Consider the following 26,617-nt stretch of genomic DNA (forward strand, 5'->3'; position numbering starts at 1 on the left):
TTCAAGGTTCTCAAGTTCTCCAATGGAGTTGGTAAGAGTTCTGATCTTTGTTCTTGTTAAATACAAAAGATAGAACTCTGTATTATATTTAACATGGTATCAGAGCCTTCGATCTCTGGTAAACAATCTACCAGTTTATCATTGTCATCGCCAGAGATGGCACCATTAGCCCCATCCTCGGCGGCGGCGGTCAACCAACACGCTTCCGCACTCTATTATCTTCATAAAGATCTTCATATGCCCCGTCCAGGGAAGCCTCGTTATCTAAGTCTTCCTTCGGGAAACCCAACGAGATGCCTTGTTTAGAGAAGCCTTGCCTAGGGAAGCCTCTTTGTTTAACGATGTCTCGTTCATAGATGCTCAACGTATCGGATCAGCTTCGTCACTGCACCACCATGCGCCTCAAGTGGTAATCCCACTTTTCCATGCGCCTTCACGCGTACTAGTGGTAATCCCACACCTCAACGTGTCGGATCAGCTCCAACACCATGCCATTACGCACCATCAGTAGTCATCATGCGCTCACATATGCCTTTAACGTGGTGAATCTTCACAAATTTGTCACCCATCAGTTTATAGTAATTACCATAGGGGTTGGCAACGTCAAACTATTCACGCTCCTCATCTACCTCCAAGATCTTCAAAGATCCACCTTACGTCACCTGACATGTGAGCATTGGTGCAACGTCAGACATATTCTGCAACGGTGCTAGTAGTTGTGCCATGTCACCTATCATGTCAATTCTCTTCAAGCTTAAATACCGTAGATGAAATAATTTGGCTACTTCATTTGGAACTGTCTCTAAAGAAGCACCTCTCAGGTCCAAAACCTTTAAAAATATCAAACCACCATTGAATAATATAGGCATTGATGACTTAGATAGAGGCTCTGCCACTTTGAACATTAGCAACAATCGAAGTTAAGAAAAATGATTTGTTTGCTACAAGTTTCCCAAGGTATAGTGGATTGATAGGCGGCGAACTTTTTCCGGCCACCTTGTGTTTTCTTCACTAACGATCGCTACAATGCTTTGTTCTATTGACTTTGAAATAATAATCTCACGGAAAAGGTCATGGATGCGAGACCTTCTAAGCCTTCCATCGTAACATATCATTGCCACTTGGACCAAGCTTCTATTAACAAGCTCATTAAGGTAGCCTTCAGCAACTTCTTCTGAAGTCATCCCTTCTTTCGCTTCCACAAATCCTTCCGCAGTCCATAGCCGAATCAATTTCATTATCTTAATATGATAATCCTCTGGTAATATGCTGAAGTATAAGAAACAAATTTTAAGATAATAAGGCAAATCATTGTAACTGAAAGAGAGTATTTCGTACTCTCAAGTTTATCTCTTCCTTCCAATTCTGCACCAAGGCTGCGCATAACCATTTCCCATTCATCCATTCTATTCTTGTCTTTGGTAGCCAAAACACCACCAATTGCCACAATTGCAAGGGGCAAGCCCACACATTTTTCCAAGATACTTTGTGAAAGTTCCTCTAAATGTGGAGGGCAGTATTTTTCTTGGAAGGTCTTCCAACAAAATAGAATCCAAGACTCTTTTGGCGACAATGCCTTCATAGCATAGATGTTACCATGGGATTCTATGCTAGAGGTTGAAGCTACACTACCAATGCGTGTTATGAGCAGTATTCGACTGCCACAATTGTTATCAGGCAATGCATATTTTAAGGCATCCCATGCATTTATACTCCACACATCATCGAGAACAATCACGTACCTTCTTTGTTGGAGGAAGTCCTTGAGTTGTGCCTTCAGGTTATTGTTGTCTATGGCTTCCAATCTTTGAGGATCCGGTTTCCTGACTTCATTAAAGAGATGTCAAATTAAATCTCTAAGATCAAAGGATTGAGAAACAGTGATCCAAGCATGGATTTGAAACTAATTCGTCCCCTCATTCCCACCACCGAAACAACTTTGAGTATTAGGGTGTCCTTCATAAGCCACCCAATCAGCTGCTTCTTGGGCCCATCAATGGCCACAAGCTCAGCTTCTTCGAGTAGAAGTGTATGTGATACCCCCGGATTTTCGGATGCGGGTTGGCCAGGCCCACGCCCGATAACCCAAGGATATCAAATCAATTAGCAATTCAACAAACATAGAATACAATGTAGGAAACAAGAATAAATAAAATTTTGCTGAAAATAACTAAAATGAAAATCCTTTAATGGAAAAAAACCTCCGAATAAACTTTATATGCAAGAACTAGTTTGAATATACCAACTTCTCCTTTACTTCTAATACAACTCGGGAATCCATCTCGTGGACCCCTACTAAAAAATATTCCAATACTGAACATGAACAACTACAAAGAAAACCAACGATCATAATGAGAAGAAAATACTCCTACGTCGTCGGTGGAGTGAATAACTGTATCTGCTCAGCACAATCAAGCTCTAAGCCTGGAACTGACGAACACCTGTAAAAATAAGAGTGGGTCAGGCCTACATGCAAGTTCTATCCTAACTGCAATCCAGACAGTGACCCGATACGCAGATACACCCTAGATATCTCAGCAATAGCTATCTAGTCCATACATATATAAATATCCACACTAAGGGATAGTCACTGGACTATGTAGGGGGTCTCAATCTGAATAGAAGGCAACATGCAAAAACGCACCCAAAGGTGGGCATGAGTACCTAGACCTAACAGGGTACACCTCAACCTATTATAACCAGCTACGCATCCACTGCATATACGCACCCTAACCAACGAGTCTGAGACTCAAGCTCAACTCGTGGTACCATAAATATATATATAAAGTCCGTCCAAATCCAGGGTATGCAGTTCAACTATTTATCAAACTGACATACAATAAACCAACTAGTTAGTCACTCAACTTATTCAGTTGATATAACTTAACTACCATCCGTTAATCCATGAAGTCATCCAACTTGGTTACAACTGATCTGACTTAGTCACAATTTGGATTCGATATCTTTCAATCCATTCCATTAATCCATTAGGTTAGGTTTATGCGTTTTGAGCGAAACCGTCCCTAGTATGTCACCGTCCCATACCGGTACATACAATCCTCCATATCCATGTAAATTACAACATATATAACAGTTCAATAATTTACAGACCCAAAAACCACCATCCAAATAATTGCAGAAAAATATTTAAAGCCTCGGCAATTTAAATCCAAGCATTTAACCATATAGTTGCAGGAGACGATTTAATAAATTAACAACTAACATCTAGAGCATACATAGACCAAATTTAATATGTCAGGGACTCCATCATGCATGTGAATAGGTTAAATAATCCTATTATTATCCAATAAATTGCTAAAACAATTTCAGAAGATTGTTTAATATTTCAGCAATTTAAATCCAAGCATTAACCATAAAGTTGCAGGAAACGATTTAATAATTCAGCAACTAGCCTCCTAAGCATGCATAAATCAAAATTAATAATTAAATGACCTTATCATGCACTTGAATGCATTCTAAAACAAGTTTTATAAACACATTATATTCCATCAAATTGCTGAAATTTAATTCAACAATAAATTTATCTTTCATTTGTTAACAACCTAGGGAGTGTCTTAAATTTTACACTGTTTGTCCTGACAATTTAGAATTAAACCCTAATCAATTTAAGGTCCTAATAACACCCAAATTCAGCCTTCTAAACTCTCTGTGGAACCCCAGACCCAACAGATTTAAATCCCATGCTCCAACAGTAAGCACAGTACGTAGAAAATTAAAAAAAAAAACTTAAAACAAATCCTAAATTAAAAAGGGAGCCTGCTCCAAATTTTGGAGCAGGCTCTTTCAGCCTAGAGCCGGCTCTAGGACTCCTTAGAGCCGGCTCTACTTGTTGTGGGAGCCGGCTCCCACTTCTATGGAGCCGGCTCTCACCTCCTTTGAGAGCCTTCAGTCCCCGGTGCTTCGTTTCAGTCTGTTTGCTCTGTCTCTGGACCATTCCTACCACTCTGTTGATTTCTAAAACTCATCTTAAGAGTCTTATAGCACCCTAGTAACACTCTCCTGATTCGTTTACAGAAGTTGAAATCAAATTAAAACTAAATTTGTTACCGAAACGAAACATGCTTTAAGAATAAAACTGAAACTATTTTGCAATATCAATTCCATTCCAATCCCCTCTATTCCTCTTCACTACTGAACTTAGGAGTCTTATCTAATCCCAGTAGCATCCCAATCATTCGTTTACAGTTGTTGAAAGAAAATACAGTAACTAAAATTCCAATAGAATTTACATGCTTTAAGAAAACAAAACTAAACAGACTTGCACGAATTGTAACAGATTTAATTTCAACAACGAACAGCCATCAATATAGCATATATTAACCATGTAAATTCCAGTTCCTGATTAATTAAACCCTAGATACTATCTAGGTGCACAGAACACAAGCCAAAGGGAAGGAGGAAGAAAAGAACTTGCCTTTCGGTTTCGGTTTGAAACCTTTCAACGTCGTCTTCTTCCTAGACTTTCCGGCGATCGTGATCGCTGTCAAGGATTCCTCTGCTCCGGTTCTAACCCTCAAATAGCCCTCAAGCTTCCTCCTTAGTCTGGCTTACAATCTTTGGCTCAAACCCTACCTTCCTCTCCTTCAGTTTTTCCCTTAAACTCTCTATTTCACTCTCTGTATTTTCACTATTCGTGAATAAGGTTTGTGCTTACAACCCTAAGCAGACCCTTATTATTTTATTTATAGGCTTAGGAAAAGATATTAACCATAATTCTACTTTAATCGAAAAGACGGAAATCAACAATTCCTTACATCTCTAAGGCGGCTTAAATAAACAAGGCGGCTTTATTCAAACGTGACAGTAAAGAGACAAAACCCTAATAATTTAACCTATTTAATTAAATAAAATAAAAATAATAATTAACCAATTAATTAAAACCACAATTAAATTACATAAAATAATTAACCAACAAAACAATTCAAAAACAACATAAATGACAATTAAATTAATTAAAGACTAAACAATTAAATCAAATAAAGAACGAACAAATAATTTAATCAATTAAACTTAAACACTTAAAACATTTAAAATAAATAGTAAAATCTCAATTATATCCTTTTTAATTTTAGGTGTATTACAGTGCATCACCTCGATGATCATACCATGTGATGTTGACTGTGTTGGAGCTTGAGCTGTGCTCTGAGATGTTGAATTTGTAACGGTATCTCTGATGTCCCTCAGCATCTTCTCTTATTCCTCCCAAGAGTTTTGACTCTTGTTAAAGGAAGATGGTTATGTGATGAGTACTGAAAAGTGCGCATTTAAACCCGTTAAGCTTAAGCATTCTAGTACCTTTATCTATCTTACTTTGCCATTTTAGACTTATTACGTGTTATTTATATTTTCAGGCACTAATCCCAAAATTTAGCTAACTCAGCCAAATAAGAGCTTAATTGAAGCAATCCTGAGATAAACCAAAGGAGGGAGCAAAGTGGAGAAAGAAATGAGCAAAAAGGAATCAAGTTGTGCAGCTGAAAAGTTCGATCGATCCAACTTAGAGTTCGATCGATCGAACATCTATGATCGATCACAGTACTTCTCAATAGATCCAACCTTGGCCTTTGCTGAAATTCCAAGTTCAATCGATCGAACATCACCTTCGATCGATCAAACCTTATTTTGTCCTATTCAAATGATTGATCTTATCCACAGCTGTACGCCTACCAACCACTTTTGTCTTTTTCCCCATAAATATCTTGAAAATATCCCAGCCTTGTCATTATCCGGAGGAGTCAGACCACTTCGATCGATCCAATATGCAGTTCGATCGATCGAACCCATTTTCGATCGATCCAAGTTAAGGTTCGATCGATCGAACTTCCTCCAGCGAGAAAAAGTTAAAGTCCAGCTCATTTATTCCGTCCTTCATCCAATCATTGGAGAATATGCCTTGCACGACCACAGCTCATCATAGGGTGTATTTGACCTACCTATATAAGGAATATGATACACTTTTTGAGGAAGTCTCTTGTCACACATTGAAAATCATCTTGGAGGCTATTCTTGGAGAGGAAGGAGGGAGGAAGCTAGAGCAACCTTTGGAGGAGACCTTCATCATCAAGGAGCAGATTTTCACCATGGATTTAGCCCTTGAGGGTTGGAGCTTCATCATCATGAGTGGCTAGACATCCTTTTGGGCCTAGAGTTAGCCCCAAACATGCTTTTTTTACCTAATCTTGTGTAATTTTGAGGGATTTGTGTTGTAATGCATATTTTGACTCTTGAACTTATGAAGATCTTGATTATTCATTGAGTTCTATGGATTAATGCTTCTAATTGATCATTTTCTCTATCTATATGTCTATGTATGCTAGAGTAGATGCTCACCTCTAGATTTAATGTTATTGATGCATGTCTATGTGTATTAATGCCTTTAATCTTGAGATTGTCAAAATATGAAGTTCTTAATGTAATGTTCTTGTTATGTCTCTAGATGGTTCATACTTATTCCTTGATGGATTATGCTTCTCTTTTAAGTAGTGTAGTGTTAGTTAGAGAAACAATTCATGCTTGTTCTTTGATGTTCCATACTTTTGAATGCAAGAAGCATATGCTCTAATATTGGGGTGTAATGGAATTTTGAGCTTAATGAAGGATTAATGACTAGTTATGATATGTTGTATCTTTCACATGTGTTTAGACAATTTATTCCTCTCCCAATAGATATTTTGTACCTCTCACATGATGTTTAGATAATGCATGTTTAACTAAATCATCCTTATGGATTGCTTGGACTATGAGCTTAATGAAAGGTTCAATGACTTGAATTGTTATTTTGTTATCTTCACATGATGTTTAGACAATATATTCCTCTACCAATAGATGTATTGTGGCCTTACACATGTTGATTGAGACAATTTGCACTTGTTGAGTCACCCTTACCAATTGAATGTCTTTTACACACACAACATTGTTGCAACACATTCATTTCCCTTATTAGTCACTTGATTATGGTTTGGAATAGTATTGTTTGGTGGTGATCTCTACACCCCAAGACCTTTCCTTCTTACTTACTCTTTATCTTATTGCATTGCTTTATTATAGTTTAGCTCATTTAGTATAATCAACCAACCAATCAATTGCGTGATCACTCGACCTACTAACCCTAATTACCATAGTTTCACAATTCGATACACCATCAAATCCCTTGGGACGATCCCTACTCGCCCTATCTATATTTTATATAGAGAAAGGTAGTAGTGGCTTTCTATAAATGTAAAACTTGGTCACCTCCTAAATTCACAACTCTTCAAGCTTGACTTGGTATCGCGACCCTTGTAAAGGCTATCGGTCAGTTTTTGGCACCGTTGCCGGGGATTTTAAATTGGCAACGTTGAATTGTGAAATTCAATTAGGATTAGTACTCTTTTGATCGTGTCTTTACTTTCTTTTTATTTCCTGTTTTTTTTATTGCTTATTCAGTTTGTTCTTCATTAACAAGGTGCATTGAGCAAGGAGCTAGCAAAGAACTTCAAAGCTAAGGAGCAAAGCAAGCAAAAAGGAAAAAATGCTAAAAATGAAGAGTTGCTAAAAAATTTTTTTTGCTAAGCTAAGCTTTTAAATTTGGAGTTGAAGTGCTGAAGGACCATTGTGAGACCTTCTTACTCAATCTCCTTAGTTAAATCGGGGGCGCACGTGGTGGCATTGCATATCATTGAAAGCATGGGAGTATGGGAATTATTGTATATGGAGGAAGTTGTTGATATTTGACTTGTTGTGGAGGAGAAGTGTTTGTTTGATTGCTTTGTTGTGATTTGTAGTCTTTACTTGATCATTCACTCTAGGCATTCACATGGAAAACCTAGAGGGTAATCTTGGCTACCTAGACCTGCATTTCATGCAAAACCTCCCTCCCGATCAATATGGTCTCGGAGCTCAAGCTCCAATGCCTCCAATGGTACTTTGTGACTATTATGATCTCCATGCATACCATGCACCTTCTTATATCATGTTGCCTAATTTCGAGACAAATCAATATGAAATCAAGCCCGAAACTATTCAATTGTGTCCACTTTTCTATGGTCTAAATGATGAGGAGCCTTATAAGCATCTAAATGAATTCTTTGAAATATATTCCACCATTAGATACATGAATGTTTCGGAGGAAGTGATTACACTACTCCTTTTCCCTTTCACACTCAAAAGCAAGGCAAAGCATTGGTTCAATACTTTGGAAGCAAATTCTATAACTTCTTGGATGCAAATGCAAAATAAATTTTTAAAAAAGTTTTATCCCATGAGTTTGACCAATGCTATGCGTACTTCAATTAGAACTTTTTCTCAAAAAGAAGGGGAGTTATTACATGAGGCTTGGGAAAGATTGAAAGACTTGCTAGGTAAATGCCCACATCATGGCATTCCAAAATGGCAAGTGGTTCAATACTTCTATAAGAGCCTATCCGACATTCATAAAGACATTATTGATACATCATGTGGAGGATCATATTTTGGGAAACATGAGGATGACATTTGGCAACTCTTTGAGAAGATGAGCGAAAACTCTTTACAAAAATTTTATACTTCTCAAATTGACCATGAAAGAAAAGAGAAGAAGAAAAATTCTCAAGTTTGTCAAATAGAGAGTTCAATGGGAGTTGTAGCCGAGATTAAAACTCTTTCTCAAAAGTTTGACCAATTCTTGTTAAATCAAAAACCGGCTAACAATTCATATCCTCATCATCATACCTCTTAAATGTATGAGCCTTGTATGACATGTTCAAGTGTTTTGCACACTACTTTTGATTGTCCCCACGGACATGCTTATAATGAACACTATGAACAAGTCAATGCTACATTTGCTCATCCCTATTCCAATGCTTATGTTCCAAGGTGGAATGAACATCCAAATTCTTTTCAAGCTCAGAATTTTCAAAACAAGTACATTCCACCTCACAAGAGAAATGAAAGTTTTCAAGGGTTCACTCCTTCATATCATCAAAGAATGAATAATTCTTCACATCCTCAAATGTATGAATTCCAAACGGAGCATCATCCTCCTCATGCACTTCATAATAATTCTACATTTAAAGATAAGGTTTTAATGGCTTTGGATAGCTTAGAGAAGAACACAAATTTGTTACATTCACACTCTCAATCTATATCAAAGCTAAAGTCCCAAATCGGGATTATAGCTAATGCATTGAATGTAAGGGAAGTGGGTAAGTTACCTAGTCAACCCGAGAGGAACCCAAAAGCTCAATTTTGTGTGGAGGCAAACTCTACATCGGAGAATGCCTCAGAAGTTCAAACACAAGCAATCACTACTTTGAGAAGTGGTAAGCAAGTTGACAATAAGGTTGAGTTACCAAAGGAGGATAGTGAATCGGTGCAACCAAATGTTGTCACTCATCAAAATTCCAATTCCATACCTATCTCTTTGGATGAGAATGTTCCAAATCGGAATACTCAATCTTCATCATCTTCTCAAATGCCAAAATGTCATGAGCCAAAAGCTCCTTTCCCTTATGCTTTGAGAGAAACCTCGCCCCAAGAGAGGCAAAATGGGAAAATACTTGACATGATGGATGTTTTCAAGCAAGTGAATATAAATCTTCCCCTCTTAGATGCAATTAGGCAAATGCCGCCTTATGCCAAATTCTTGAAAGATCTTTGCACACAAAAGAGGAGGAACAAAGGACAAAGTCCTAAGAAAGTGTTCATCACGGAGCAAGTGAGCTCCATTCTTCAACAAAATACTCCACTCAAATGCAAAGACCCCGGTGCTCCAACCATTTCATGTGTAATTGGAAATCACGAGATCCGTAGAGCTCCTCTTGACTTAGGTTCAAGTGTTAACTTGATTCCTTATTCTGTGTATGTCCAATTGGGGTTAAATGAGTTAAAGCCAACCTCGGTGGTGCTTCAAATGGCCGATAGATCCGTCAAAACACCTAGGGGTATGGTTGAGGACATCCTTGTCAAAGTAGATAAATTCTACTTTCCGGTTGATTTTGTAGTGTTAGACACCGAACTGGTTGCTAATCCCACTACCCAAATCCCAATCATCTTGGGAAGACCATTCCTTGCCACCGCCAATGCCACTATCAATTGTAGGTCCGGAATCATGGATCTTTCTTTTGGCAACATGTTGGTCAAACTCAATGTTTTCAATGCAAGTCGACATCCCATAGATGAAGATGAGTGTTATGTTATTGATGTGTTAGATGAGGTTGTTGAGGAATCAATTCCCACAATGATCATGAAACAACCGCTTAAGGATGATCTCTCATCTCTTTTATCCGATGATCCTCTTGCCTCATGTCTTCTTGAAATGTATGAGAGTTGTGGGTTTGATAATGAAAATTCAATCAATGAAGTAAGCAATATAATGGAATCCGTAGCAAGTTTGAATTGTCCACCATGGAAAACTCCAATTGAGCCTCTTCCTTCACTTTTTAGTACTCCTCCGGTTCCATCTTTGGTATCTCCACCAACTCTTGAGCTAAAAACTTTGCCTTCTAATCTTAAGTATGCATTTCTAGGTCCTCACGACACTCTTCCGGTTATCATCTCTTCAAGCCTAGATGAGGACCAAGAAAATGCTCTTCTTAATGTACTTAAAGAAAACAAAGAAACTATAGGGTGGAGTGTGGCGGACCTTAAGGGAATTGATCCTTCCATTTGTATGCATCGTATACTCATGGAAGAGGATACAAAACCCTTTAGGGATGCCCAAAGGAGAGTGAATCCTAACATGAAAGAGGTAGTTAAGAAAGAAGTAGTGAAGCTTTTGGATGCCGAAATCATCTACCCAATCTCCGATAGCAAATGGGTGAGTCCTACACAAGTAGTTCCCAAGAAGTCGGGAATTACCGTGGTTGAAAATGCTAAAGGTGAGGAAATCTCTAAGCGCACCGCCAACTCATGGCGTGTGTGCATTGATTACTGAAAATTGAATGCCGTCACTAGAAAGGATCATTTCCCTTTGTGCTTCGTTGATCAAATCTTAGAGAGATTGGCGGGGCAACAATACTATTGCTTCCTAGATGGATATTCCGGTTACAACCAAGTGGCCCTTGACCCATTAGATCAAGAGAAAACCACTTTTACATGTCCATTTGGCACATTTGCTTATAGACGGATGCCTTTTGGTTTGTGCAATGCTCCTGCTACATTCCAAAGGTGTATGATGTCTATCTTTTCGGATATGGTGGAAGAGTATCTTGAGGTCTTCATGGATGATTTTTCTATTTTTGGGTCTTCCTTTGATGCTTGCCTCAAAAATTTGGACTTAGTGCTTAAAAGATGCCGTGAAACAAACCTTGTTCTTAGTTGGGAAAAGAGCCATTTCATGGTTCAAGAGGGAATTGTTTTAGGTCACATCATATCTAGAAGAGGAATTGAGGTAGATAAGGCGAAAGTTGAACTCATCTCTGAACTACCCCCACCTTTAACGGTGAGGGAAGTTCGCTCTTTTCTAGGTCATGCCGGCTTCTATCGCCGCTTCATCAAGGACTTTAGCAAAATCGCTAGACCTTTGTGCAATCTTCTTGCCAAGGATACTCCTTTCGTCTTTGATCAAGCATGCCTAGACGCCTTTCATAAATTGCGTACTTCATTGTCATCTGCTCCTATCATGCAACCTCCTAATTGGTCTTTGCCCTTTGAAATTATGTATGATGCTTCTGACTATGCCATGGGGGCAGTTTTGGGCCAACGAGTAGGTAAGCTCCCTTGTGCCATATACTATGCAAGCAAAACCTTCTCAGGAGCTCAATTGAATTACTCCACTACCGAGAAGGAATTACTTGCTGTAGTATATGCTCTTGATAAGTTCCGCTCTTATTTGCTAGGATCTAAGGTTGTTGTTTACTCTAATCATGCTGCATTGAGACATCTTTTAACCAAGAGGGAAACAAAACCTAGATTGATTAGATGGATTTTACTCCTCCAGGAATTCGATTTTGAAATCAAGGACAAAAAGGGCACCGAAAATGTGGTTGCTGATCATCTTTCTAGATTATAAATAGAGCCTTTCCCTAGTCCTCCAATTCATGATTCCTTCCCGGATGAACAACTTTTTCAAGTCTCAAATGGAATAATGCCTTGGTTTGCTGATATTGTGAATTATTTGGCAATAGGTAAGCTTCCAACCTCTTGGTCAAAGAACGACAAAAATCGTTTCTTTGCCAACATCCGGAATTACTATTGGGAAGACCCTGTTTTATACCCCTATTGTCCTGATCAAATTGTGAGAAGATGCATTCCGGAGAGTGAAATCCCAAGTGTCCTAGTGTTTTGCCACACACTTGCATGTGGTGGGCATTTTAGTGTAAAGAAGACCGCCCTAAAGGTTCTTCAAAGTGGGCTCTTTTGGCCCACTATTCATAGAGATGCCTACAGCTTTTGCAAGTCGTGTGAGAAGTGCCAAAAGATGGGAACAATGTCTAAAAGAGATATGATGCCATTAATCAATATATTGGTTGTTGAAATTTTTGATATTTGGGGCATTGATTTCATGGGTCCATTTCCCATGTCATATGGTTATCAATACATTCTTCTTGCCGTTGATTATGTTTCTAAGTGGGTTGAGGCTTGTGCTACCAAAACGAATGATCACTCCGTGGTCATTCAATTCATTAAATCCAATATCTTTACTCGTTTTGGTATGCCAAGGGCTATGATAAGTGATGGAGGAAAGCATTTTTGCAATCAATTCTTGAGGCAATTATTTCTTAAGTACTCCGTCACTCACAAAGTAGCCACTCCCTACCATCCTCAAACAAGTGGACAAGTTGAAGTGTCTAACCGGGAAATTAAGCATATCCTTGAGAAAACGGTTAACACCACCCGGAAAGATTGGTCAAGAAAGCTAAATGATGCTTTATGGGCTTACCGGACGGCATATAAGACTCCCATTGGCATGTCCCCTTATAGAATTGTTTATGGGAAGCCTTGCCATCTTCCGGTTGAGCTAGAACACAAAGCCTTTTGGGCAGTTAAAAAGCTCAATCTTGACCTAGCCAAAGCCGGAGAGAATAGGCTACTTCAATTGAGTGAATTGGAAGAGCTAAGGCACAATGCTTATGATAATGCCAAGCTCTACAAAGAAAGAACCAAAGCCTTCCATGATAAGCATATTGTGAAGAAGTCCTTAGAACCCAGTCAAAAAGCTTGGCTTTTCAACTCTAAGTTAAAACTCTTTCCCGGCAAATTGAGAACCAAGTGGGAAGGTCCCTATGAAATTATCTCGGTTGCACCGCATGGAGCGGTAGAGATACAAGACTTAAAGAAGGGGAACATCTTCAAGGTGAATGGGCAAAGATTGAAACCATACATAGAGGGTCAAGTCTTTCAAAGACATTTAGAGGCTGCAAATCTTATTGACCTGGTGTATGAACATATTGATGAAGATTTTGATAAGAACTTAAAAACATCTTTTGAGTTAAATCCAACAAGTTCTTCCAAGAACCATTTGTTGGGTGGAACTCAAAACATTTCTCAACCCAAAAAGGAGGGGATGCATCACAAAATCTTTGATCCGGGCTGAAAGAGCCCAAGGTCTTGCTAGAGACGTTAAAGACTAGCACCGAAACTCGTAGGATGTCAAAACCCTATTCCTCCCTCATTTCTATCTTGCATTTTGATTCTTGCGAAGTCTAGATACTGTTTTTGTAGTTCATATACATTGGAAGGAACTGAGTAAGGGATTGCATGAGCATTCAAGTCATTTTGAGCATTTAGGCATAATTTCGATCGATCCAAGTTTTGGTTCGATCGATCCAAGTTTTGGTTCGATCGATCCAACTATGGACTTGATCGATCCAGCTCTCATTTTGCACCCAACACTTAGAAAAATTTTGGACCTGCATCCAAATTCCAAAATGCATGCTCTCGGGATCTCCAAATTTTTTAAAGTTCGATCGATCGTAAACGCTTTCGATCGATCAAACTATCTTTCGATCGATCCAACATGTGGTTCGATCGATCATGAGTCCCAACACTTAGAAAAATTTTGGACCTGCATCCAAATTCCAAAATGTATGCTCTCGGGATTTCCAAATTTTTTAAAGTTCGATCGATCGTAAACAATTTCGATCGATCGAACTATCTTTCGATCGATCCAACATGTGGTTCGATCGATCATGAGTCCCAACACTTAGAAAAAATTTCAAGCCTCATCCATTTTTCAAAAATGTATGCTCTCGGGACTTTTCAAAATTTTTCATGTTCGATCGATCGAATTCCAAGTTCGATCGATCCAAGGTTCTAACACGTGTCAACTCTTGAGCCCTTAAACTTGTACATTCTTTATCCTCTTTGATCGATCGAAATCTTTCTTCGATCGATCGAAATTTGCATCTCATTAATTTAATTTCCTTTAATTTTTCAAAATTCAAAATTCTAATTAAAAAAAAAAAAAAAAAAAAAATCCACTTTCAGTTGTTCTATGCTTTCATTTCTTTTATTCTGGATCTGTATTATACTGTCACTGTTACTGTATTATACTTTGCGGCCGGTCTGTCGGCGTTATTATTTTATTGATGTACCTGCACTTTATATTCTCTATCTATTGCTTTTTGATTATGGATGTCTCTTAGTATCTCATATTTGTATGTTTGACTCCATCAGGTACACCACAGTGACTTCAGTGAGAGAGTGCTGCCCAATTTTTCAGGACCACTCTTACACCTCTCTCTCTATTCTCTATTTATCCCATTTTACACGTGCATGTCCACTGTGCACTGATTATCCTATCTTGTTATCTAATGAGTTTATCCGAGTGCAAACTTTTCAGGACCACAGTTTATCCCAAGTTTGGGGTGGCCATACAGTTTAAGTTTGGGGGTATTGGTGTATGTTTCAGTGTTGCTTTAAAATTCAAATTTTGAGTATGTTGTGTGTATTTGAGGGATATTTCTATACTTGGTCCATTTCTAGCTATGATTTTGATCTTTTGAGGACTATATTGCTTAAAATTTAAAAATTGCTTGACTTGAGAATCCAATACTCCTTGTATGCCTTTTGAATGCCATTTAGGAGTAAATTTTTTTTTTTTAAAAAAAAATTAATTAATATCATGCTTGCACTTATGGTCCACATCATCTTGATTCTGTGATTGTTTTGAGATTCATTCTAGGATTCTACACTAGTACCGGCGCACGCTAGCATTCAATTGTGGGGTACATGCTTTGTTGATTATTGAATTGGTTATATCCCAATTGGGCTAGTAGCGCATTGAAAGCTTTCATTCTTGATAAAGGTGGATAACAACCCCTCTTCATTGAGTAGCCGGGATTCTTGCCTCATTAAGCAGTGAACTTCTCGCGCCGAAAGGTGGAGGGCCCAAACTCTAGGTTAATAATTAATTTAAAAAAAAAAAAAAAAAGTTACAAAAGCAATAAAAGTGAGGACTTCTCCCAAAAGGCGAGAAGTGGGAAATGATTAGATGGTTGTTGTCTTGATTTGTAGCCTAGTTGATTTGAGTTTGTAAGTCCGTTGGGGTGTCTTAACACCTAATGCCCTAAAGCCATCTAGTTTGGGAGTCATTGACTTAAAGCTCGCTACATGAATCTTCTAGAAAGCTTAAGAGATCAACACATTGCACAATATTTCCATCTTTGATCCTCAATAAAAAATAAAAAAAAAAATAAATAAATAAAAAAAGAAAAAGAAAAAAGAAGAAGAAAATGAGTGAAAAGAATAAGCGCACCTAGAACAATAAAGCTTTAATAAAAGGTCCATTCTCTTATCTTGATGATCGGTACTAGAATTGTGTGCTAGTTTGAGGGTAAGGATGTGATTACTTCTCTAGTTGGCTAAGTTAGCAACACACTTGATGCCGGACCTCTCACATGGATTCTAGACTTGTTTCGATTTTCATGATCATTTTCTTGATATGTGGAGGACCATACTTGCTTGCTTGATATTGAAATTTTGGGAGATTGCTTAGAAATGGTTGAAAATTTGCATACTTGAGGTAATTTTCTCCCAATGCTTGTTTGCAATATTGGTACCTCTTTTGAAAGAATGAGCTTAATGTTTGTGGGTACCATTTCTGGAAACCCTCACAAGACTTTACTCGTCCACTAGGGGTAACCAAGGGGTTTAAAAGGCTTGTTGCTTATGCTAAATGCAATCGTGTTCCCTACGAAAATGGTGTTATCATTTTACTTGCTTTCCAGTTTATACTTGTATAGTTGTTTATTTCATTCATTTACTTCTTAGTTCATTGCTAGGGACTAGCAATATTTAAGTTTGGGGGTGTGATGAGCACTGAAAAGTGCGCATTTAAACCCGTTAAGCTTAAGCATTCTAGTACCTTTATCTATCTTACTTTGCCGTTTTAGACTTATTACGTGTTATTTATATTTTCAGGCACTAATCCCAAAATTTAGCTAACTCAGCCAAATAAGAGCTTAATTGAAGCAATCCTGAGATAAACCAAAGGAGGGAGCAAAGTGGAGAAAGAAAGGAGCAAAAAGGAATCAAGTTGTGCAGCTGAAAAGTTCGATCGATCCAACTTAGAGTTCGATCGATCGAACATCTATGATCGATCACAATACTTCTCGATAAATCCAACCTTGGCCTTTGCTGAAATTCCAAGTTCGATCGATCGAACATCACCTTCGATCGATCGAACCCTATTTTGTCCTATTCAAATGATTGATCTTATCCACAGCTGTACGCCTACCAACCACTTTTGTCTTTTTCTCCATAAATATCTTGAAAATATCCCAGCCTTGTCATTATCCGGAGGAGTCAGACCACTTCGATCGATCCAATATGCAGTTCGATCGATCGAACCCATTTTCGATCGATCCAAGTTAAGGTTCGATCGATCGAACTTCCTCCAGCGAGAAAAAGTTAAAGTCCAGCTCATTTATTCCGTCATTCATCCAATCATTGGAGAATATGCCTTGCACGACCACAGCTCATCATGGGGTGCATTTGACCTACCTATATAAGGAATATGATACACTTTTTGAGGAAGTCTCTTGTCACACATTGAAAATCATATTGGAGGCTATTCTTGGAGAAGAATGAGGGAGGAAGCTAGAGCAACCTTTGGAGGAGACCTTCATCATCAAGGAGCAGATTTTCACCATGGATTTAGCCCTTGAGGGTTGGAGCTTCATCATCATGAGTGGCTAGACATCCTTTTGGGGCTAGAGTTAGCCCCAAACATGCTTTCTTTACCTAATCTTGTGTAATTTTGAGGGATTTGTATTGTAATGCATATTTTGACTCTTGAACTTATGAAGATCTTGATTATTCATTGAGTTCTATGGATTAATGCTTCTAATTGATCATTTTCTCTATCTATATGTCTATGTATGCTAGAGTAGATGCTCACCTCTAGATTTAATGTTATTGATGCATGTCTATGTGTATTAATGCCTTTAATCTTGAGATTGTCAAAATATGAAGTTCTTAATGTAATGTTCTTGTTATGTCTCTAGATGGTTCATACTTATTCCTTGATGGATTGTGCTTCTCTTTTAAGTAGTGTAGTGTTAGTTGGAGAAACAATTCATGCTTGTTCTTTGATGTTCCATGCTTTTGAATGCAAGAAGCATATGCTCTAATATTGGGGTGTAATGGAATTTTGAGCTTAATGAAGGATTAATGACTAGTTATGATATGTTGTATCTTTCACATGTGTTTAAACAATTTATTCCTCTCCCAATAGATATTTTGTACCTCTCACATGATGTTTAGATAATGCATGTTTAACTAAATCATCCTTATGGATTGCTTGGACTATAAGCTTAATGAAAGGTTCAATGATTTGAATTGTTATTTTGTTATCTTCACATGATGTTTAGACAATATATTCCTCTACCAATAGATGTATTGTGGCCTCACACATGTTGATTGAGACAATTTGCACTTGTTGAGTCACCCTTACCAATTGAATGTCTTTTACACACACAACATTGTTGCAACACATTCATTTCCCTCATTAGTCACTTGATTATGGTTTGGAATAGTATTGTTTGGTGGTGATCTCTACACCCCAAGACCTTTCCTTCTTACTTACTCTTTATTTTATTGCATTGCTTTATTATAGTTTAGCTCATTTAGTATAATCAACCAACCAATCAATTGTGTGATCACTCGACCTACTAACCCTAATTACCATAGTTTCACAATTCGATACACCATCAAATCCCTTGGGACGATCCCTACTCGCCCTATCTATATTTTATATAGAGAAAGATAGTAGTGGCTTTCTATAAATGTAAAACTTGGTCACCTCCTATATTCACAACTCTTCAAGCTTGACTTGGTATCGCGACCCTTGTAAAGGCTATCGGTCATTAGTTGATTGAGCAGGAAGGTTACTGTACTCTCAGCCATTCTCTCTTGAATTTTATCAGTAAGCCTTTGGGTGAAGAGAATGCCAATGACTTTTGAATAAAGTAAAAACATATTTGAATCTGGTGAATTTAATTCTGCCGACAACCTAAAACTACATATTATAACCGCATAATCGCTGCCTCAATGTGTAACTTCCGTTCTGGGATGTACCAAGAGTTTCTTTATAAGTTTATTCCTTCCTTCGGAACAACATATTTAAAGATTCTCCAAATACACCCGCGAGGGAGAGTACCCCATTTCCTCATCCCTAAAATATCATAAATTCCTTTACATACACAAACACACATATATATGTAAATATTTTCCAATGGTCCTATGGACGGACCCCACCCTTGCTATTATTTCAAGCATGTGACTAAATGTTGCCTACAATGACACTCGGATGAGACTCACCCGCGTACCTTCGCGGGTGAGAGTCATCCGCACTTCCTCTCTCTCTCTCTCTCTCTCTCTCTCTGTGTATATATATATATATATCTTCCAATGGTCCTATGGACGGATTCCTCCCTTACTATTATTTCAAGCAAGGTTGTCAAAATTGCGCTCCTAGATTGTAGAATTGCACGATTCTACGATCCTACCAACCCCAAACGAGTCAACGCGTATAGAAATCGCTCCCTGTGTAGAATCATATAGTAGAATCGCAAACAGAAGATTCTGAGATATTTTTTATTTGGGCTTTTTTTTTAACCTGGTTCACTTTATTAAGTGTTGGGTTCTCTAAATAAGAAAGGTCCACAGTTTTGGGGCCGAAAAAAAGTCCATATAAATAAGAAAAAAACACTATTTAGCCCTAATCCCCAATTCAATTTTTTTTTTTTAAGCATGAAGAATGGACCCTTTAATTCTGTTATGTTCTTTACTTCTTTACATTATGTGTTGTAACTATGTTTAGTTCCTTTTCTATTTTATTTGTGCTCTCTTCTTTTAAGGGAGCTGTTGGAAGTTTGGATTAGGATTTGGGATTTGTGAACTTATGTTATGGATTAGGATTCAAACCTTTATCTTCTCACACACTTCACAACTTACAAATTGCGTAGTTATCATGAGAACTCTACCTTTTGAGCTACATTCTCTTTTATATTATATTTGAACTTTGGAATGGTACCCTTATATATATATATATATATATTATGTGCATTTTGGCCTTATTTTTGTTATATTTTACTCATTATATTGTTCAAGTTAGTTTGAATTATTTTTTTTCACTAGTTGGTAGAATCTTACGATTCTCGATCCGATTCTACGATTCTGATTTTACGGAGCCCAAAATGATTCTATGTAGAATTCCGATTTTAACAACCTTGATTTCAAGCATGCAACTGAATGTTACCTACAGTGACATGTGGATGAGACTCACCTAATTACCTTTGCAGGTGAGAGTCATCCGCACTTCCTTATCATAATTCATCATCCACACCCTTTTGATTGTTACTCTTTTTGTATACTGAATATAAATATTATTATACTAAATGTACTAACTCCAAAAAGTCAAATCAGTTTAATTTGTTCCCATGTTTAACTGCTAGAGGTCATATATTGGTATCAATCAACTTTACATGTGTCCATCTTTTTCCCACTTGCCAATCCCAAAAGTTAATCTCATATATATTATATAATATATTTTCTGAATCATGTTATAAATATATATAATAGATATATGTCTATAGTATTTTGTAGTTAATACTATATAAAAATAATAATGGAACCCCACCACGCACAAGCTGAAGGATGATCCACATTCGCAACTTATTTACAAATACTTCATGAGAGTTCTTCTAAATGTGGAGGGCAGCTGTTGTCATGGAATGTTTTCCTACAAAACAGAGTCCATGACTCCTCTGGAGATAGTGGCTCCATAGTGTAGATGTTACATGGGATTCTATGGAAGAGATAGAAGCTACTTCACTAATGAGATACCCCTCGGATCCGAGACACGGGTTGATCAGGCCCAGGCCCAAACTCGAGGGAATATCAAACAATTAATATTTTATAATGAACACGGAATACAAAATAAATTAAGAAATGAAATTAAAGCTGGAAGGAACTAAAAATAGAATCCGCAAAATATTATAATTATTAAAATCCATCAAACCCAAACTCCAAAACTCCATCAGTTTACAACTTGGGAATCCATCTTTAGTGGACCCCTATTAAACATCCAAACGGAAGATAGAACAAATGTAATAAACGTCCAGAAATAAAACTATAGAGAGAGCCCAACATCGTCGGAAGAGTGAATAGAGACCTCTGCTCAGCACGAACACGTCTAAGCCTGGAACTGTCGTGTACCTGAAAAATAGAAGTGGGTCAGACCCACGCACAAGTTCTATACTACTACAATCCAAACAGAGGCCCGATACGCATGTACATTCTAAACAAATCAACAATAGCTAATAGTCCGTAAATATATATATAGTCACACTAAAGGACTCTCACTGGACTACAGGCCGGTCTCAACCTGAATAGAGGTAACATGCTAAAACGCACACGAAGTGGGCATATGTACCTATACCTAAACAGGGTACACCTCCAACCATCGTAGCCAGCTACACATCCCGATGCATATACGCTCCCAAGCCATCGGTCCTGAGGCTCAAGCTCATACCGAGGCACCATAACAGTACATATATAAAATCTATCCAAAACCCCTGGTATTGCCGCTCAACAAGTAGTTGCCATGACAATACAAATCAACGGGACTTAACTTTTAGTTAATCCCATCCTTATTCCAAGTAGGTGGGTAATGGTATTGTTTTAAAAACCAAACCCATCCTTAGTATGTCACCGTCCCATACCGGTGCCTACTTTCCAATCCTCCAGTAGTCAATAATAGCAATAAATCAAGTATATATTGTAATACCCCGTATTTTTGGAAGTGATTATTTAAATTAATGTTCTAATGTGTAGGTTTATTCATCTTTTAATGTTAGATTATTAAATTAATTATTTGTGCGTGAAATGTTGATTATGTGCACTACGTATTATAATGCTAATTTTTATATTTTATTTATTTGTGTTTTATACTAATATAAAGTAAGAATAATAAATAATAAAATATTATTATATCGTGCTTTGTATATTACGTGCTCTACCTATCCTAAGGTTAGTATTTATATTTTATGGATTATGTTTTATAAAATTAGAATATAAGAATAATAATAATATAACAATAATTAGAATATAATAATATAGTGGAAATAATAATAATAATAATATTAAGCCAAAGTCATGATGTATGTTTGAAATGAAACTTTCATTTATGTGAAATAGAAGACTTAGGGGCATTAGGCTTAACGGAATATAGGTGAGAGGATGGGGAGGTTAAGGAAGTAATGATAAGTAGATATTTGTAATATTTAAATTATATAAATTAGTTATATATAGAAGTTAGTTATCTTTGGGTTGAGGATTCACGGAGGAAGAAGAGAAATAAGTAATTGTGAGTTACTTGATAAGAGTGAAAGGAAGAGAGAGAAAGAAGGGAGCTTGGACCGGCGTAGGCAATTTACCCGATTACGCGCAGACCGGGGGATTTATTTTAAATCCAAAAAGGCAAGTTATTATCTATTTTTCCCCTTTGAATCCATAAATTAATTGTTTAAATTATTTAGATTATGATGGAGCATTGAGAACATACTTAGATTTTAATAAATGATTTTTTTAGTTTATTAAATTAATGAATTTTAATTATATAGGATGGTATATATTTATTTAATGTCCTATGAAATTAATAATGGCCGAAAATAATTAAATGAGGCTTTAGGGATTTTTCTAGAATTTTCTAGATTTTTCGGGCATTTTCTGCAATTTCCGGCGACCTTCCGGCGAGTTTTTCGGTCGCCGGCAATGGGGGAGATGACCGGAGTGATCCGGTGTGACGCGGCGCACCATAGGAGGGTGTGCGCGCGCATCCTGGGCCTTAGATGAAGCTGATTGATCCGGTGCATCGCGGTCCATGTTACCGCGGTACACCCGGATCCATGAGCACAGGATTGAATGATGAGAGGGTGAGATGATTCAGTGTAGCGCACCCATAGTAGGATGATGCAACCACCGAATCAGGAGCCGCCGCGTCAGCAAGTTACCATTAGTGCGCGCGTGGAACGCTCCAGACGCGCGTGGGAGCGCGTGCGCGCGCGTGGCTGATGCCAGACGCGCGTGGAGGCGCGTGGGAGAGTGGGAAAGCTTGGCGGCGCATGTGGGGAGCTCTGGGAGGCGCGTGGGGGCGCGTGAAGGGCCTCTGCAGCTGCTGGAAAAGTCCAGAATACCCCTAGGGACTGTTTTGTCATTACCAGGACCTTCACTATACATTTTGGGGCCTCGGGTTGGCATTTTTAGAATTAACGGGACATTATATTATTATTTTATTTCTCGTTAACTATTATAATTGTCCGATTAATATTTCTAAATATTAATTGTATCAGTTAAAGTGCGAATCGCTAGTAAACATATGTAATTAATTTAACGACTATTAATGGTATTATTTTATTAAACTGTAATAACCATTAATGTTAAATTAATTAGTGCTTGGTTTTATTCATATAAATAACCCATTATATATTATGGAATATTTATACTGTTAATCGTATACAAACCATGATTATTATGCTGTGTGCATTTCAGGAAATAAATGGACTGTTTAAATTATGTCGCATTTATATTATATGGATGTGTTGCCATATAGAACCATGTGAGCTGGCTAATAAGTTTAGACTCATTTATACCTTATGCATTCGTTGCGATAGACAGATGTGTGGCTGTCGGGGGATGTGGTTTAATATTATTGGCATGTGTTGCCTAATTAACATACTCAGTATATTTATTAATATTGCTGGCATGTGTTGTCTAACTTATATGCTCAGTATATTCATCAGTAGTTTGCGAGGTGTTATCACTGTGTAGTTCGTTATAGTCTGTATTGTCAGTACCGTGCACCATGTATAATAGCTGATTTCCCGGATGGGGAAAGGCGACACTTAACCACCTAGCGTGAGTCTAAGTGATCACCGTCTATTCTGGTTGAGGTCATGTTATACATGGGATAGTTCCCTTAGGATGTATACAGATATAGTACTCAACCGATTCATAATGATTAATTTATTTGATTCTCTGATTTGGGTCATAGTAGAGAAGACTTGCTCGTGGGGTTGACCCACCATTGTTGTTATTTCAGGATACGGTCAGTATCCGTTCCAAGGTTGAGGTTAGAAGTGTGGGACCACCATCCGAACTCATCTACTCTTACGATCCAGTTCAGGGTAGAAGTTTTACGTATTACTTCAGTTTCAGTTTTTATTTACTTTTGACGTTGAACTCTCAGGTTTATATTTAGGGATCCTTGACATAGGATTTCCAAGTTGTAATGGAGTACTGTATTTAAATAAAGGATGGATGGATGTTATATTATTTAATGTTTCTTTCCTTTCTAAATTCTTTTATTATCATCATTTTGTATTCCATGCTTGTATATTGCCAATTGTTTTGATATCCCTCGTTTTTCGTGTATAAGCCTGATCAACTTATGCGTGGAAAATGTGGGAGTGTTACATATATCAACTAAATTCCAACATCCAACATTCAATGTTAGCAGTGATAAAATAAGTATTGATAAACAGGGTCACAACAACAACATATACATGCCCAATTTAAGTTGTTCCCTTTAGTCTGATATAAAGACAGAATTAATTAAAACTTCCATTTAACACCTTACAAATGACATACAGATATGTAGGGTATGTATCACAAAATCGTAACCTCCACAGTTGATACTAACTGTGATAATGTAAGCATCAAAACAATATTCACAGTATGTATGTAGACATGCTCAAGTTATAATGTTCCACAAAACCGATCTAGTGTTAAACTCAAATCCTCCTAGTATTTAAGTTCCAACAGTTGCTATTACAGAAGTTAAGATAACTATCATCTAGACCCATCCTTCCAATAATTTATACTAGCAGTGGTAAGGAAAAACGTGAACCACAGAACCACAATGCATCCACAAACATGCTTAGTCTAGGTTGAACAAGCATACAACACTACTGTAACTACCAGTTTCATAGCAAAACAGATATCATTTTAGTTTGGTTTAATCTTCATTAATCCTGGAATCATTTAAGAGTGCAAAGAGTATGAAGCCTAAGGGAAAGAGTAAGGATAGAATCTTGCCTCAGAAACTTTTGTACAAAGTTTCAACGTCGTCTTCTTTAAAAATCCCAGCGAGTTCCAAAACCCGGTTACTGTTCACGGGTACGAAACATTATTCCTGAACTCAAAATCTAATCTTCACCGTTCAGATTGTGCGACACTGAGTCATGAACCTATCCTCCAAATTTCAGCTCGATCGGACCACGGACGAAGCGGGATCGGATGTTTGATGAAATCTGGGCAGAATGGAAAAAAACCTGTGCGACCCAGTTACTGTTCATGAGTACGAATCATTGTTCCCGAGGTCAAACTCTGATCTCCACCGTTCAGATTGTGCGTCACTGAGTCATCAACCTCTCCTCCAAAATTCAGCTCGATCGGACCACGGACGAAGCGGAATCGGAGCTTTGATCAAACCTTGGCAGAATGTGAAAAACTGCGTTTTTCCTTCTCCACTTCCACAAAACGTGTGCTTTGTTTAAAAAACACCCTACACAGACGTCTACCTTATACTTATAGAGTTTTTCTAAACCCTAGGTTCATTTAAGTCTAACTCACAATCCTAACCGGCCCATCCAATTAACGTAGAAACCTACGACGGCTATAATATAAAACCCTAATTTATACTGTAATTAAAACCCTAGTTAGATGTATTTACCTAATTACCCTATTCACCATTAAATACTTAATAAATAATCTAATTGAATAAAATAATAATTAGTAAACCCAATTAAACCAAATAAGACACACATAAAATAAGACACACATAAAATAATTAAACCAATTACACTTAAACCATTAATGCCAATTAAATAATTAAAACACTAACAAGTAATTCCAATCAAATAACTAAACCAATCACACTTAAACCATTAATGTCAATTAAATAATTAAAACACTAACAAGTAATTCCAATCAAATAACTAAAAATAAATATCATTTAAATAAATTAAATCACCACAAAAGAAAACAATTAAGCACCTAATAAAAAAATAATGACACAATAATCAAATAAAATGCACTTAAATAATAAATTAAATACCATTAAATACCAGGAATATCCTTTTTTAAATTAGGGGTATTACAACTAATGCGCGTTGTGAGTAGTATTCGACTGCCACAATTATTGTTAGGTAATGTATTTTAAAGCATCCCATGCATTCATACTCCACACATCATCAAGAACAAGCACATACCTTCTAGGTTGGAGGAAATCCTTGAGTTGTGCCTTCAGATTATTGTTGTCCATGGATTCCAATATTTGAGGTGCCAGCTTCTTGACTTCATTAAAGAGTTGTTGAATTAAGTCTTTGAGAAGCTCTTTGAGATCAAAGGACTGTGAAACAGTGATCCAAGCATGGCTTTTAAAATGATTCTTCACCTCGATATTATCATAGACTTTCTTTATTTTTCCCATCACCCCATTACCAGAACTAAAAAAACTTCTTGAAGTGTTGCCCAAAAGCCACACAATCAGCTGCTTTTTGGGCCCATCAATGCCACAAGCTCTGCTTCTTCCAGTAGCAGTGAATCACTGCGACGATCATACCATATGTTATTGACAGTTTTGGAAATTTGTAACGGTATTTCTGATGTCACTCAGCAATTATATTCACTCTAGACCTTATTATTTGTATCTTAGAAGCAATTCGTGTTAGGAAACGTGCAAGTTTTAAAAACTTTTTGAGAGATTTTCTTTCACAGATCTTGATTCATCACATAGAGACAAGTTTTATGTAAAAATAAAATATGATGAATCATTCAATTAATGAATTGAATACTTACATCAAAGGTCTGAGTAAACCTTTAAATCTTTCATCTAAAGTGAATGTTCTCACTTATTGTAGATCCCTCAGCAAGATGCCTTCTCCTTGGATCTCCATCTTCTTGGTAATTGTTATGCCTTTAGGAGTCACTCATAAGCCTCCATGAATGACCTTGGAAAAATAGGCTTGTGGGAGCCTCCATTAGATGAGAGCATTAACCCTAATTTTTTTAGAGAGAGAAAATTTATTCCTTTTTTTCTTCTTCTAAAAATCACCATCAAAATATACATAAACCATGTATATTTATAGGCAACATAAAGGTAAAGAAAAGGAAACAACGAATCCTTCTCAAT

General features: G+C 37.3%; 1 protein-coding gene across 1 annotated transcript; it reads right to left on the reverse strand.

Annotated features, from left to right (window-relative positions):
• Positions 1-494: 494 nt before the first annotated feature.
• LOC132305161 (disease resistance protein RPM1-like) lies at positions 495-25,915 on the reverse strand. The gene is made up of 5 exons (XM_059802840.1): positions 25,695-25,915; positions 1,339-1,823; positions 984-1,258; positions 663-830; positions 495-548 (listed from the first exon to the last, which is right to left on the reverse strand). Exons 1-5 carry the CDS (start codon positions 25,913-25,915, stop codon positions 495-497), a joined length of 1,203 nt encoding a protein of 400 aa, XP_059658823.1.
• Between the last annotated feature and the right edge of the window lie 702 nt (positions 25,916-26,617).

This window comes from Cornus florida, unplaced genomic scaffold, assembly GCF_030987335.1.
Source record: "Cornus florida cultivar Cherokee Brave unplaced genomic scaffold, ASM3098733v1 CherokeeBrave_3.0.0_Hap2_Chr04, whole genome shotgun sequence".
NCBI classification, from domain to species: domain Eukaryota; kingdom Viridiplantae; phylum Streptophyta; class Magnoliopsida; order Cornales; family Cornaceae; genus Cornus; species Cornus florida.

Bases quoted from the DNA above. Each gene is read 5' to 3' on its own strand.
- LOC132305161 (XM_059802840.1), bottom strand. From the start codon at position 25,915: ATGGGAAAAATAAAGAAAGTCTATGATAATATCGAGGTGAAGAATCAT. The intron at 1,259-1,338 runs GTACGAAATACT...GCATATTACCAG, and splicing joins AGGAAGAGATAAACTTGAGA to AGGATTATCATATTAAGATA. The intron at 549-662 runs GTGACGTAAGGT...AAATTTGTGAAG, and splicing joins CACCAATGCTCACATGTCAG to ATTCACCACGTTAAAGGCAT.